The sequence below is a fragment of the Pelodiscus sinensis genome, chromosome 27 (assembly GCF_052426305.1).
Source record: "Pelodiscus sinensis isolate ZL-2025 chromosome 27, ASM5242630v1, whole genome shotgun sequence".
NCBI classification, from domain to species: Eukaryota; Metazoa; Chordata; order Testudines; family Trionychidae; genus Pelodiscus; species Pelodiscus sinensis.
Genome location: NC_143078.1, coordinates 8,150,973 through 8,165,220, shown reverse-complemented (window position 1 = coordinate 8,165,220; position 14,248 = coordinate 8,150,973). Strand labels below are relative to the sequence as shown.

The window sequence follows — 14,248 nt, the reverse complement described above, 5'->3', positions numbered from 1 at the left end:
ACTCGACTTGAGACTCAACTTGGACTTGACAATGATGACTTGAACACAACACTGCTTTAAAGTGCTACATAGTTTTTCCTTTTGTTTTAGCAAGATAAGACTAACACGGCTACCTCTCTATTACTATTCCCACCCTTTGTCAGTCTTGTCTATTTAGACTCTAAGCTCATTGGGGTAGGAACTATCTCTTATTAGGAATCTGTACAACACCTACCACACCCTCATGCTCCTGTCTTGGTTGGGGATTCCAGGCATCGCCTTAACACAAACAGACATCACCACCAGTATGCAATGGCACAATCGCTGTGGACTTTCATAAGTTTCACACATCATCAAAAGCAAAGGTCTGATCCAAACCCTTCTATCCCAGCTCTCCAGAACACTGGGACAGTTTACATCTGGATCCAATCTTCTCTTCCCCAAGCTCAAATAGCATAGACTGTTCATCCTGGGGAGGAGGTAAGAAGCAGAAAGAATGGAAGGGATTTTTCAAATCCCAGGTATGCGTGTGTGGCATGAGAGAGATGATCTTCCCACCCTGTAAATCACACGAGCAGATATACCCAGGCAACAGCGTTTCCTGTAAGCCAGGTGCTTGTGCAACTGTTCAGGAGGGATTCCAATGCCGCTCAGCTGATTAGCAGAGTGTCCAGAGCTAGGTTTTTTGTTTCTATTGGTGATGCACATTCACACATGCCTCAGTGCCCATAAAATTTATTCCACACATGCATGGAAAAGATTAGAGGGAACATTGCTGTGGAACCAGCTATGTAATCAGGCACGTGTGTTTCAATTATCTATTCGTGCAGCAGCAGTGCCTCTAAGCCAAAGACTCCACAGTACAGGGCACTGGACAAACATAACAAAGAGACCTTCCAGTCTAAGAGGACAGAGTAGGTGGGTGCAGAGGGCGTAGGGATCACCAGGGGAAAGCGATAGCGCAATGAATGGTGGATAAGCAGCAATCACTGCAAAGCAGCTGCCTCCCCTTTGTGGAGTGGTTTCGATACGGGTCTATTTGGGGTTCACTTTAAGAGGCTCCCCCAAGCATACTGGACTAAGGAGCAAGCCCCTGCATGTGGTTTTTTAAAAGTCATTTTTGTTAAGAGGAAAAAGGAAATGAGCGCAGCTTCAGTGTTCTTGTGAAAGGGAAATGGCCAAGCCAATTGAAGCTGGTCAGGTGGCAAATCTAGTTCAAAATGATGCACAAGCAGCAAGACTCGGAGATTGCCAGGTGTGCGCGGTGGGCTCAGGGGAATGTTGCAGCAGGAGGAGGTAAGACGCTGCTGCAGGCTTTTTTGACCCCATGGAGAAGGTGGGAAAGAGGGAGTGTGCTTTGAAGACTGCTGCAGCCACTAACACCATCACTGCATCAGCAAATGCCCCAGAGCTCCCATGCCTCCTGTTTTAACTACTCACAGGCTTCACTGCAGAGAAATACAAGATCAAGTAGGTTGCAGCAAAGCCTCTAGGAAGACTCCCTAAAATGTCACCACCGAGCATGACAGCTCAACTGCTCCATCTCGTAGTACCCCACTCGCTTTGATAAATGAGCTGGTCCATTCCCCCCCCCCCCCCAGCCCAAAGGGACACGGGACACAGTTCACAGGCTGATTCACACACATTCCACCAGGCACAAGCTCCATGTCCACTTGGTCTCTGTCCCTGGGGACAGAATTTCACGGCGCCTCCTGCTGGTTCCACTGGGAATTAACTGTTCTCAGGACACAGCCCCCTTCAGACCTACGGATGTTAAACTGCAAATTGTATCAACTACACGATTAGTGGATACGGGGGCCCTCCATAGAGCCACAGCACGAGCCGACTGGAGCTGGGACTGAGGAGTCCTAGCTCGTGGCAGCTCTGGACTGCTGCGCCTCTGCATTTTAAATGTAGTAAGAACCACTGGGCTCTTACTCCATACTGCTCTTTCCTAGCTCATGCCAGGTCCAGTCGTCCCTCTTCACGGTGGCCTGGGCTGGCTGAGGGCAGGGGCTGCTTTGGCAACAGCCGCCCCATCCCCCCCTTGCTGCTTCTGATAGAGGCAGCAGCGTGGTTATGGGGAGCAGGCGGCAACACGGAGACAGTGGGGGGGGGGGAACCAGCTTTTAAGTCGGCTCCCCCCAGCACCAGCTCCTGTTTCCTCCCCCGCTTTTCTGCCTGTCATACAGAGGCAGAAAGAGGCGGGGGAAGCGAGTAGTTTAGAACTCCGTTCAACTACCCGAGAAGCTTATGCTTAGTCAGCTACTCACTCACATCCCTGTTCTGGCCGGTGTCTCACTCATTGCTGCTCCACGCTCTGCTCTGGACCCGTGCTGCTCCCAGGATGACGGTGTCCTGTTGAGGACACTACCCTCTGGCAGTGCCCACCACCCTGGTCTCTTGCCCCCCTTCTGGGGGTATCAGCAACCCACAGCCTTGCACCTGCTACTGTGATCCACTGCAACCTCCCTGCAGCAGCAAGCCACAGTCTATAAAGGCCACCCGAGTGTGGCAAGGTGCGGTGCAAGGGCAATGGAGGGGACCCCCCACATCTCTGGGTCCCAGACCAGGGACCCTCTGGTGGCAGCCTTGTCCTGCCCTCCTTCACTCGCCCTCTACAGCCTCCTGTTCCCTGTGACCCAGGCACCCTCCTAGCCGTTAGATCGAAGCCTGCAGCCTGGCAGGTATCAGGCTGGAGCCTCCCTCCTGCTCCTCTGCCCCTGCCCAGCACGGCTCCTTCAAAGGTGCTTCTCCCTGGGAACTAGCCCTGGTCAGGACTCCACTGCTCCCTGCTTGGCCGAGCAGTGCCTTATAAGCAGGGCTGCCCCCAGCAAGCCGCCTCCTCACTGGCTCCTTCCCTGACTGGCCAGAGTTCTGCGCTGGACCCTTCCTGCCTGCTTCCTTTGGCTCATCTGTGGACCACGCGGCAAGGCACGGCCTGCCCATGAGGCTAAGGAGAGAGAAATAAATTGAGAGGGGATCTGAATGGGAAATGTTCAGGTTAGTAGCAGTGCCCAGAGGCAGAGCTGATCAGAAGTGGTTTGCTTGATTTTTTGGTTTCGGGTTGGATTTTGGTTTTCATGGATTTTTCACCAAAAAATGAATTTTCACCAAATTAATTTTTGTGCACCTCCCCCTCCAAACCTGAATATTTTTGGTGTTTTGAGAAAAACCTGAAGAATCTAAGTAATTTTTTTCTTTTGGGAGACAGAGACAGAGCGCGTGTGTTTAAGGGTAGAGACGGGGGGCGGGGGTGATTTTCCAAACTACAGGGTCATCCGAGAGGGAAAATGGTTCTTCATCACGCAGAAGGACACTCCTCATAGGGAATGCTCCACACCAGAGAGACAGCCAGTGGGAAATTGGCCTGCCCAGTTGCTGGGAATAAATCTACTTTTCCTTCCCTTTCAGGGTCCCTGTCTCTGTTCCTCAGTAAAGACAATCCTCACCCTAGAGGCACAGGATGGGAGCTCCCATGGAATTGGTTTTCGTGTCATTAGCCATCATCACCTTTACAGGTAAGAGGTAGCCCCTCAGCCTGGGAGTGCATGCCTAGTGGAGGTACTGACTGACGAGTAGCAGAAACACACTGGCTGGGGAACCAGCTAGGTTGTTTGGCTCCTTTCCCACCTGGAATTATTTGGGGTTCACCTGAAAGGGCTCATCTAGCACGAATCACGTGTTCGGCACGTGGCTCTCACATGGCTTGTGGCTGCATCTTGGGAGGCATTTATACAGCTCAGGAGCATGGCTTTCACGCTGAAGGTCCGATTGCACCCATCTGGGAGCGGGGAGGGAACGTACAGCACACTGCAAACGGGCTGCCCGCTGTGAAATCCTTATGCAACACTTACATCCCACTTTAGCAAGTGGAGCGTAGATTTGTTCTGGCCTCCTGCATAGGTGTGACTGTCACCGCAGCGGCCAATCGCACTGTTGGCCCAGCCGCCTCTGTTGGCTGCTTTTCCAGGGAGGTGTTTTCCATCGTCTCCTTGATCTCAAGGCATTTCAGGCTGTGCTTTAAAGGGACATCCTCTCAGCAGGGAGATGGTTCCTTCAGACATTTGAGAATTAGATCATGCCTTTGAGATCATTCATCTGCCCGGGGAGAGGCTGCTCTGCTGTCCTTTATAAATATCTAATGACCTTTTAACATCCTCTGGGTCCCTCGGGCGGGGCAGGGCTGACCTAGATCAGGAGGCTATTCCAAAATATGTCTGACCCAAATATGGTGGACCCAGCAAGACAGGGCTGGGTTCTCACCCTTAACTAGCTGCGTTTGTGAGACTTCATGGCTGTGTCTACACTGGCAAGTTATTCCGGAAAATCAGCCGCTTTTCCGGAAAAACTTGCCAGCTGTCTACACTGGCCGCTTGAATTTCCGGAAAAGCACTGACGATCTAATGTAAAATCATCAGTGCTTTTCCGGAAAAACTATGCTGCTCCCGTTCGGGCAAAAATCTTTTTCCGGAAAACTGTTCCGGAAAAGGGCCAGTGTAGACAGCACAGTACTGTTTTCCGCAAAAAAGCCCCGATCGTGAAAATGACGATCGGGGCTTTTTTGCGGAAAAGCGCGTCTAGATTGGCCATGGACACTTTTCCAGGAAAAGCGCTTTTCCGGAAAAGCGTCCTGCCAGTCTAGATGCGCTTTTCCGAAAATGCTTTTAACTGAAAACTTTTCCGTTAAAAGCATTTCCGGAAAATCATGCCAGTGTAGACGTAGCCCACCTGTACTCGGGCAAGGGCTAGAAAGAATGAGGCACTAGAAAACTCAAAGGGGATCTTCTCTAGTGACCTTGAAACTTTTGATGCAACGGATCCCCATAACTAAGAGAGGGGACTAGCACCTCATGGTGAAACCCCTCCAATGGAGCCCACAGGGAATTCAGGACTCCTGGGTTCTCTTCCCAGCTCTGCTGCTGGCAGCCTTGGGACCCAGGCAAGTCACGTCCCCTCCCTGAAAATCGGTCACATGAGGGTAAGGGCCTCACTTGAGTGCCGAGAAGATTACAAGCTTGTAACACGCAGAGAAAAATCTCTGATGAACTGCGTTACCAGAGTGCAAAATATTACTGGGAGTCTAAAAATATCCCTGCTTCTCATCGCTGAAAAGAAACCTTAGAAAATGCATGAAGTCTGTTACTAACCAGAGCTGTGTGCACTTGCTCCCACAAGAAAGCTTCTCTTTACAAGTCACTGCTTTGGATTTTGGTTTAGTCTGCCTGGTCACATTTGCTGTAAAACCAATTTGTTTCCCAGCTCTCTCACACGCCAGGCTTCTGGCTGGGGGCATGCCATAAAGCAAAGCATAGAAGCTGTCTGTGCTTTATAATTGCTGCTGACGCAACTTTGAATTGGATAGCCCGACTGCAGCATTGACGCTGTCTTCCTATTCCCCCCTTTACTGTGCGCAGGGCCAAAGAATCTAACCTCCCAGACAGCTGGTCTTTCCAGATCTGGCATTCAGCATGGTCTGAGCAACAAGAAGAAAAATCAAACGGGCAGAAATCAGCTAGTTCTGCTACACAGGATGGGTTTGGTGCAGGCCCCTCCCTGCTCACTGCAGTGGAAAAGGAGTTGGAGGCCATAGTTTTGTCTGTTTCCATAATACACAATGTAGCTTTGTGATATTGATAGAGGTGGCTAGGCCTGTGGTGTAATATTTCACACTCGGAGCCACAACACAAGTCCTAAAAAAGTTGAATCTCTAAGTATTTCTGCCGCTGTTTTTCCAGACCGCGCGATTATCTGGGTGCTCTAGTTTTCATCTTTTTCCTGTTTATTCTGTCGGATTTATTTCCTCAAGTGAGATCCACTTTGCTCAAAGGCAGCATTTGAGATACAGTTTTTCTTGCCCCCTTCCACCAGCTGTATGGCCTAGGGCACCAAGTTGAGAGGTCAAGTAAGGGAGCAGCTGTCCCATTTTTCATGGGACAGTCCCAATTTTGACTGGGTCATCCTGCTTCCTGTGAACTAATTTGGCAGGACATGATTGTGCCTCAAAATATCCTTGGGGCTTTTGAAAATTTGCATCTGGATCTCATGACCCAGCGATGCAACCTCCTGCTGTTGTGATAAGAGGACCTTGTCCCACAGAGCGAGGTTTCAAAAGCGACAGGTCGAAGGTGAAGTGGCTTGCCCAGGGTCCTACGATAGAGTCAACCTGGCTCCAGCAGACTTAGAATGTTTTTCAGAGAGCCAGCCGAGTAAGTTTGTAACGGGAAAAACTTTAAAAAACAACAAATAGTCTAGCAGCACCTTAGAGACTAACAAAGCATGTAGATGATTTTTTTAAAGAATTTTCTGTCTTCCTGGGTGCCGATCCCTTCACCCCAACCCAGCGGGAGCGTTAACACCTTTAACCTTGATCTGCTCATATTGCTGAACAAGTGAGATCTGGTCATATCTCCCAGACACGTGGGAATCATGGACACCACCTTGTCTGAACTTCATGCACTCTTCCAATATAGAAAATCAATGCCTGAGCATTGCAGACCACCACTGAGAAGGGCAGTAGAGGATAGCAACAATGTTTGGGTGGCATTAAAAGGAAAGATTAGCCAGGCTTGGCTTTTGTAGCTTAGGAAGCAGCACCTAGACACAGAACAATGCATCTGAGCATTAACAACATGACTTTTCAACGAGAAATATATAGAAATCATTTGCCATTCATTACTTAAATTCTAATGACTTAAATGGAAATCCGGCTGCGTACTTGTTAAGCCTCAGTACATTGGCTTTTTACTATTGAAATGTATTAACACGCAGCAGTCTTACTAATTCTGCCTTTAACCCTGATTATTTTATCCGCTGACCAGCATAGAGCAATTTCCAGTCGAGAGCAGCTCAGCAAGTCTGCTACTGGCAAAGCCAGGAGGAGAGATTCCCAGCTTCTGGAGGGGGCTATTCCAACAGCAAAATGGGGGCATCTGCATAGATTTGGGAAGGGGCTATGAAGTCCCATAATACCCAATTTCCTCACCTCTGGGACAGATTGTGATGCCAGTGGGGCTACTACCATTGTAAGTTACATGGGGGGGGGGTTCACACAAGTCAACCTGTCCTTGTGTGTTTGGCCACCGATACCCAGTCCCCCACAAAGGGTCAGTTTGAGTCCAGCTCATTTGCAGTCGGATGCCCCAGCACGGTACGGGGGCTCAGTGGGAGGACTCAGCTAATTGGATAATATCCAGGCACCAGTCGGCAGGCACAGCAGTAAGCAGCCAGCTGTTCAGAAAGGGCTTAGCCAATTAGCGGCGTTCCTCTCCCCTCTTGCTCCCATCCCTATATGCCATGGTAGCTGGGACAACAAACAAGAACTCTCTGAACCACAGGTAAAGGGCGTGCAGACCCAGAGGAGGCCTGCTGGGTATTTCTCAGCTGAAATTCACTCTTGCATAAAACATGACACTTATCAGAGGCGCTTCATTGGATCGGTGGTCCTGCTGCATCCTGCAGAGAAGGAGACAGCCTGACGGCTGGCAAGATAGCATAAGAGAGTTATTAATTCAACTACAAAGCCCTCAAGGAGCTTCCGCCAATCACATCCTGATCTCGGTGGGTGGGAGCTTTCCCTGGCTTATCAGTTTGGGGCAGATGGGCCTCACACTGAGGCGCTCACTGTCTGGTTCAGCTGGTGGAATGGTGACAATGAGGGGGAAAACAACACTGATGGTTGTGCCCTCACCAGCTGCTTTTGCCGTTATGCATCACAGGCTGATTTGTATTATTCATAGTATTTAGATGACCATTTTTATGATGTGCGCCCAGGAGGGAGACTCTGTCAGCGTTTCCATTTGTCTTGAGAGCAAGGTCAAATTCCTCAGTCTTGCTGATGACATAATGCTTTGCACTTTTCAGCCACGGTGGGTAAGAGACCTCCCTTCCATTTTGCAGAAGGGGAAACTGAGGCCCAGACCAGTGACGTGACTTGCCCAGAGCCAGAAACAAAAAACACTGATTCCCAGTGCAACTCCCTCTCCAGTTAGGCCACACTCAGTCTCTGAATATAGAAGCTTCAGGGGGCAGCCGAGTTAGTCTGTACAGGATAAACTTAAAAAACAACAACAAATGGTCTGGTAGCACTTTATAGGCTAACAAAACATGTAGATGGTATCATGAGCTTTCATGGGCACAGCTCACTTCTTCAGATGACTGGAGTTTTGAGTTTGGGATGTCCAGACACAAAATAAATAGGGGAGAAAGGAGGGGAGGGGGAGGAAACAAGAAGCAGAAGGTATGTAAATATCAAAGGGAAAATCAAACAGGCAAAACCAGATATAGAAGCATTTGTGAGACTTACAGTAAATCAAATCGAGAAGGCCCCTTCTCCATTATGAAACAAAGAGGTGAATGGAAAGGAAGAGGGGCAGCTAGCAGAAATCAAGTCAGGTGGCCTTGCTTTATACAAGGGAAAGGGAGCAAAGCATGAAGATTCAAGTGCTGACCCAAGAACCTTTCCCCTGGAAGGCAAACACTATGGCTACACCAGTAACATCTCACTAGACCTACCTATCTTATGAACCACCATAGAACTTTTAAAGTTTTTTGGGTGTCTAAAGATACTAATAGGTGCCTAGTGAGGTTTTCGAAAGTACCTACACATGGCTAACTCCTTCATTTCAATAGGCCGCTAACTGCATCTGTAAAAATCTTTACCTTTAAAAATCCAGCCCTGCATTTCTAGACCATCTGTGGACTCAGCCCCACTCAAGCAGCAGTCCTCTGATTGACTGCTTCATATTCAACTGTCCAGTCCTTGATGCAGATCACAAAATCACAAACTGCCCACACTTTATTTCCACTGAGCAAATGGCTTGATTTTGATCTCACCCAGTTTTTTATGGTGGGGTAACTCCATTGGTAAGATCTGCTCCCAATGTATGCAGCTGTGAGATCAGAATCCAGCCCATCACATCTGAACGCTGCCAAGCAACCCTGGCACTCACCCCCTGCTGGTAGGCAAAACAGATCTAACCATGACTGCGTGTTCAGTGACTTTGCATGGCGGCTGGGAAAGGAGGGTTTCCAGGTCCAGAAAGAGGTGGTGACACTGGGATGAGATGATTTACCCCCGAGCCCGAAAGGGAGGCAGGACAGAATCATGTTCTCCAATCTAACTCCTGCCTAACACTCCTACCTACCTACTTCTCGGGCAGAGGGCGAATTGGAGGAATTAATTAGGTGATGTTCAGATGACAATATCAGGATGTAAGTTGCCATCACAAAGCTGAACTTGGCAGTGTCAGAGCCAAGAATAAAACTCAGGGGGTATGTCTACACTACCCCGCTAGTTTGAACTAGCGGGGGTAATGTAGTCATCCGCAGTTGCAAATGAAGCCCGGGATTTGAATTTCCCGGGCTTCATTTGCATGAAGCTGGCCGGCGCCATTTTTAAATGCCGGCTAGTTCGAACCCCATGCCGCGCGGCTACACGCAGCACAGAGTAGCTAGTTCGGATTAGGCTTTTAATCCGAACTAGCTGTACTCCTCGTTCCACTAGCGGGGTAGTGTAGAGATACCCAGGGATACCCAGCTCCTACTCCTGTGGCCAGTCCACTGCTCCATGCTACCTCTGCATTACCCTTTCATTACTGCTCTTTGCCTGCTAATCCAACCGCCTTAACCATTTGTTGTTTCCTAAGTCCTGCTGCCCACTCCCAAACAGCGCTGGCAGAGGGAGAGTGAAAAGATGGTGTCAGGGGCCCATACATGTCAGAATATAAACCTCCCAACGGCAGGGCTAGATTTTGGTTGGGCCATGCTGACCAATGGATGGGGTTTTCAGGTTGCCATGGCTTTTAGTTAGCATGGTACTTCCCCTCCTATCAGGGGAAAAAATGTGAAACCAGAAATTAAGTCGGTAGGAAAAACCCAACCTCTGAACTAGAGATGAGGCAAAGTTCTGACCTGGAACTGAACTCTTCAAAATCCAAGGGGACTTGGCTGTGGGATTCTGGGATAGGCCTCCCTCTCTAGCTGCACTTGTGTCCCTTTTAAAAACGGTTTGACCAAAGTTTGTTCCACAACCTCTCCTGGAGGAGCTGAGCTCAGCAGGATTTCTCTCATGCTGCTCCCTCGCAGGACGGTGCCCGGCCCACGGTACCATAAGGAACTATGGGCCAATCTTTGAAGATCAGCCAGTCAACATCCTCTTTCCTGAAGGCTCCACAGAAGAGAAGATAACATTGGCTTGTCGCGCAAGAGCCAGCCCTCCTGCAACTTACAGGTGAGGACAGCTGCCCCCATTTGCCTGCCCTGCATCCCTAAATGCCCTGCTACTGCACCAAAGTGCTTTAGAGAGACAGATTATGGAAACACCTAAACACAACTGTCGTGGGTTTGGACTACAGCAGGAGAGGAGCCTCCTCTATCCACACCAATACTAGCTGTCCTCCTTGTGCTGTAGGGTTTGGTTATGAAGAGCCCTGGAGGAATGGTGTGTAGGACAGAGTCTTGCACAGCGAGGTCAATGCAGCCCAGGTCGGTAATAACAAAGTTGTTACCGCTTGCCGGCTGTTTGTAGCTCCTATGCAGAATGAACTGGTGGCCATTTTCTAATGAAGTCCCCTCAGCCCTCTCCTCAGAGAGGGATATAGAGTCAAGCCCTCTCACCTGTGAAGGGTGACTGAGCCACTGTCTGGGACCTATCCCCCTCCCAGAGCAGGACTGGGACATGGTAGCTGGGCAGCTTGCCCGGCCATTATCCATTCTTTAAGCTACCCCCCCCCCCAGCACCTTCCACCCGTGTTCACTTCACACATCATTGGGTTTTGTTAAAAAAAAGTTAAGGTGGACACTAGCTGCCTCGTCTACGTGTTGTCCCCGCACGTCCCTCCTAAATCGCTGTGGGGCTTTTAGTCTCTGCGTAATGCCAGTGTCAGCCATTCACAACAGAGAAATCCTCCGTCCCACCAAAACGTTTGAAAGTCATGAGTTGAAATTCATTTGGGATCAGAGGAATAAACAGCAGGACAGCATGGGCCTGATAATCTGGTGCTTCTATTCTGGTTTCCCTCCCTTAACAGTAGAGGCAGCTGAGAGAGAATCCACCTGGTTCCTATTGTCACCTAGCAGAGTAAATATTGACTTCATCTAGCAGTAGATACAACAGACCTTACAAGGCACCCCATTGCATCCCCCTCATACCAGGGGCTAGTCAGCACACTTTGGTACCAGCGTGAGGTGACCATGCAGCTGTGATCATTTCCTCCTCCCTCTCTCCCCCTCCAGGTGGAAGATGAATGGCACAGAAATGAAGATGGAGCCAGATTCCCGTCACAGGCTGGTTGGAGGCAATTTGGAGATAAGCCACCCAGTAAAAGCGAAGGATGCTGGGTCTTACCAGTGCCTGGCATCCAACCCCATGGGTACGGTTGTGAGCCGAGAAGCCTACATCCGCTTTGGCTGTAAGTCCCTTGTTCATCTCCACAGTGCAAATGGAAGGCAGCTACTGCACAGGGGGGAAACCAAACCTCCCCCTGCTGACATAGGAAGATAAGGGAGATGTTTCCGTAGCACCCCATGGTTAGTGGGCTGGATGCAAAAGGCTTCTGTTCCAGTGTCTTTCTACCACTTTTTCCTTTTCAAAATATATTCGTTCAGTGCCGTGACGACAACTGACGCAAGGGCCATTTATGCCTCTGTTGGGTCGGGTAAAATATACATGAACTTCTACTTTTGCACACTCAGTACCTAATATCATGTCCTCAATTAAATCTTCTAGAGCAGTGGTCCCCAATGAGGTGCCCGCAGGCGCCATGACACCCGCTGGGGAATTTATGTGCGCTCACGGAATGACATGGGCTGGCCCCGCCCCCGGGAGCATGGCACATGCGCGGTGCCAGCCCCTGCCCTGGGCGTGCGGCACATGAGTGGCTCCTAACCCGGGTGCACGGAACATGCACGGTGCTGGCCACGGGCGCGTGGCGCATGGGTGGCCCTGCCCCTGGGCATGCGGCACATGAGCGGCCCCACCCCCGGACGCCCGGTGCATGAGCGGCCCCGCCCCTGGCCCAACAGCCCCGAAATGTTGGGGACCACTGTTATAGAGCCTTCCACTAATGGGAAAGGACCTGCCCAAGCCTTGTGGTGCAATTAATTCAATGCACCACCAAGAAAAGGGTCTCGGGAATGGTCTTTGGACCCCCATCTGGAAATCCAGGTGTTTTGCTGAAGAGGTGAGTGCATGGGCCTGGAGGGGGCAAGGAAGGCAGTGGATCATTCTCCAGCACCTCCTGCTGGCCACCCAATGAGGCAGCGCTGGCTGCGTTCTTGCAAAGGCAGCTCATGACCATGGCTTTTGGGGGCAGCAGTCTCTGTATGAGTGACAGGCCTCCCTGCCCTGCCACCGTGCAGTTCTCTCCTTGGGAATGACATGAGCAATGCTCCCTCCAGAACCACACCGCGGGCCTCCCCTGTGGGCCCGACAAAACCCGATTACAATGGAACGTACCCCCTGGGCAGGCTCTTCACTTGCTGGTTTCACTGTGTCTGTTTAGTTTTGCAGGAATTCTCCACAGACGAGCGAGACCCTGTGAAGATCACCGAGGGCTGGGGAGCCGTGTTCCCCTGCAGCCCCCCTCCGCATTACCCAGGTAAGAGAGTGGCGGTGAAGGCAGGGGTGGGGAACCTTTTTTGAGTCAGGGGCACTGACTCACAGAAAAATCAGTCGGGGGCCGCACACAAGTGAGAAAGACACTGCCCATGTTCCCCTCGTACAGCCGAGCCTCGGGGAGGTTCAGGCTAGTTGATTTTTGTGCTTCAGCACCACGGTGGGGCAGTGCAGGAGCTGGAGAACCAGCACAGGCTTCACAATGCTGGGGGAAGCCCTGAGCCTTAGGGGCTGGACCAAAGCACCTGAGGGCAAGAGGTTCCCGACCCCTGCACTAGAGCAAAGTGGATAGCAGAAGTAAAAGGGGTTTGCGAGATTTCAGGTGATGCTTGAGGTGACCTCATATGGTGAGAATGAGCCAGACCCATGGGCCTGGCCCTTTCTTGCAGGGAATTCTAGGGGAGCCCATTTTCAAGTGTTACATTTGAGTTCAAGTCTTGTCAATCAAAAGGGGCCATGTGATGGGGCTGGACAGGATGACCACCATTCATAGCACAACTTAGGGTCAAGTCTCGTCCCAGTTTGGGAAATAACCTTCTTGGTTCAGCCTGCTCTGGAGGCGGTCCGAGGTAGGGATGTAAGCGATTAGTCAATTGTCCGATAAGCAACTTGACTTGACTAGTCACTTCCCTCCACCCTTGCTGCCTCTATCAGAGAGAGGCAGAAAAGGGGGGGAAACAGGAGCCGGTGCAAAAGTTGGTGTGTCCTCCCCTCCCCCCCAAGCACCATCTCCACTCCGGGGTAGGGAAAGCAGAGGCATAGCGGGGGACCGGGTGCGAGTCGGAAATCAGCTGATTCCCAATTCACACCTGGTTCTCCCTCCTCTCCCCCCCTTAGTGGCGCTTCAGCCTTTTAAATGTATTAAGAGCTTAATGGCTCTTAATACATTTTAAAGGAAGAGCCGCAGCAGGAAATTCCATCGACTAGTTGATTCGCTGATTAAACGCCATTGAACATCTCTCGTTCAGGAGAGCCAGCTTTTCTCACACCTCACCGTTGACTCTCTCATATGCAGGCCTGTCCTATCGATGGCTCCTGAATGAGTTTCCCAACTTCATCCCAGCAGATGGAAGGCGCTTTGTCTCGCAGGTGACAGGAAACCTTTACATTGCCAAGACAGAGGCCTCGGACCTGGGCAACTACTCCTGCTTTGCCACAAGCCACATTGACTTCATCACGAAGAGCGTCTTCAGCAAGTTTGCCCGGCTCAACCTTATGGCGGAGGGTCAGTGTTCGAAGGCCGTTGCATGGGAACACGGTGCCCTCAGAAGCCAATTCCTAGAGAGGGAACAGCTCTCCAAGATAAAGTAGGAAAGAGGGGAACTAGATGTTCCTTTCCTCTCTGGGTCCCTTGGCCAAATCCTGCCCCAGTCAGGAGTTACGGATAGTGACTGTTACCTGGTGGTCTCAGTTGGTTGGTGGTGGTGTCTGCCTCACAAAAGTGCCCTTGCATTGGCACTGCTGGGCTGTATCAGCCGAGAGTGAACCGTCATGGCTCCTGAGAAACTCTCATTTATTGCAGCTGTAGGAGTGGCAGACTCCTCTCTGCGGGTCACCGGCTGCCTCAGGCTGCCTCCACCTCCAGCAAGAAGGCTGTAACGGGGATTGGTCTGCAAGGGGCCTTCTCATGGGTCACGCACAGTTGCGGCAGCT

At 50.8% G+C, this 14,248-nt stretch overlaps 1 protein-coding gene across 1 annotated transcript in view; it reads left to right on the top strand.

The window, feature by feature from the left end:
• CNTN2 (contactin 2) overlaps positions 1-14,248 on the top strand; it is a 61,406-nt gene that overhangs the window by 24,904 nt on the left and 22,254 nt on the right. Inside the window, exons 2-6 of the mRNA XM_075910507.2 lie at positions 3,394-3,500; positions 10,066-10,210; positions 11,215-11,390; positions 12,483-12,578; positions 13,611-13,820. Coding sequence (XP_075766622.1) covers positions 3,446-3,500; positions 10,066-10,210; positions 11,215-11,390; positions 12,483-12,578; positions 13,611-13,820 — 682 coding nt within the window. The 5' untranslated portion in view covers positions 3,394-3,445. The remainder of the gene's footprint in view (positions 1-3,393; positions 3,501-10,065; positions 10,211-11,214; positions 11,391-12,482; positions 12,579-13,610; positions 13,821-14,248) is intronic.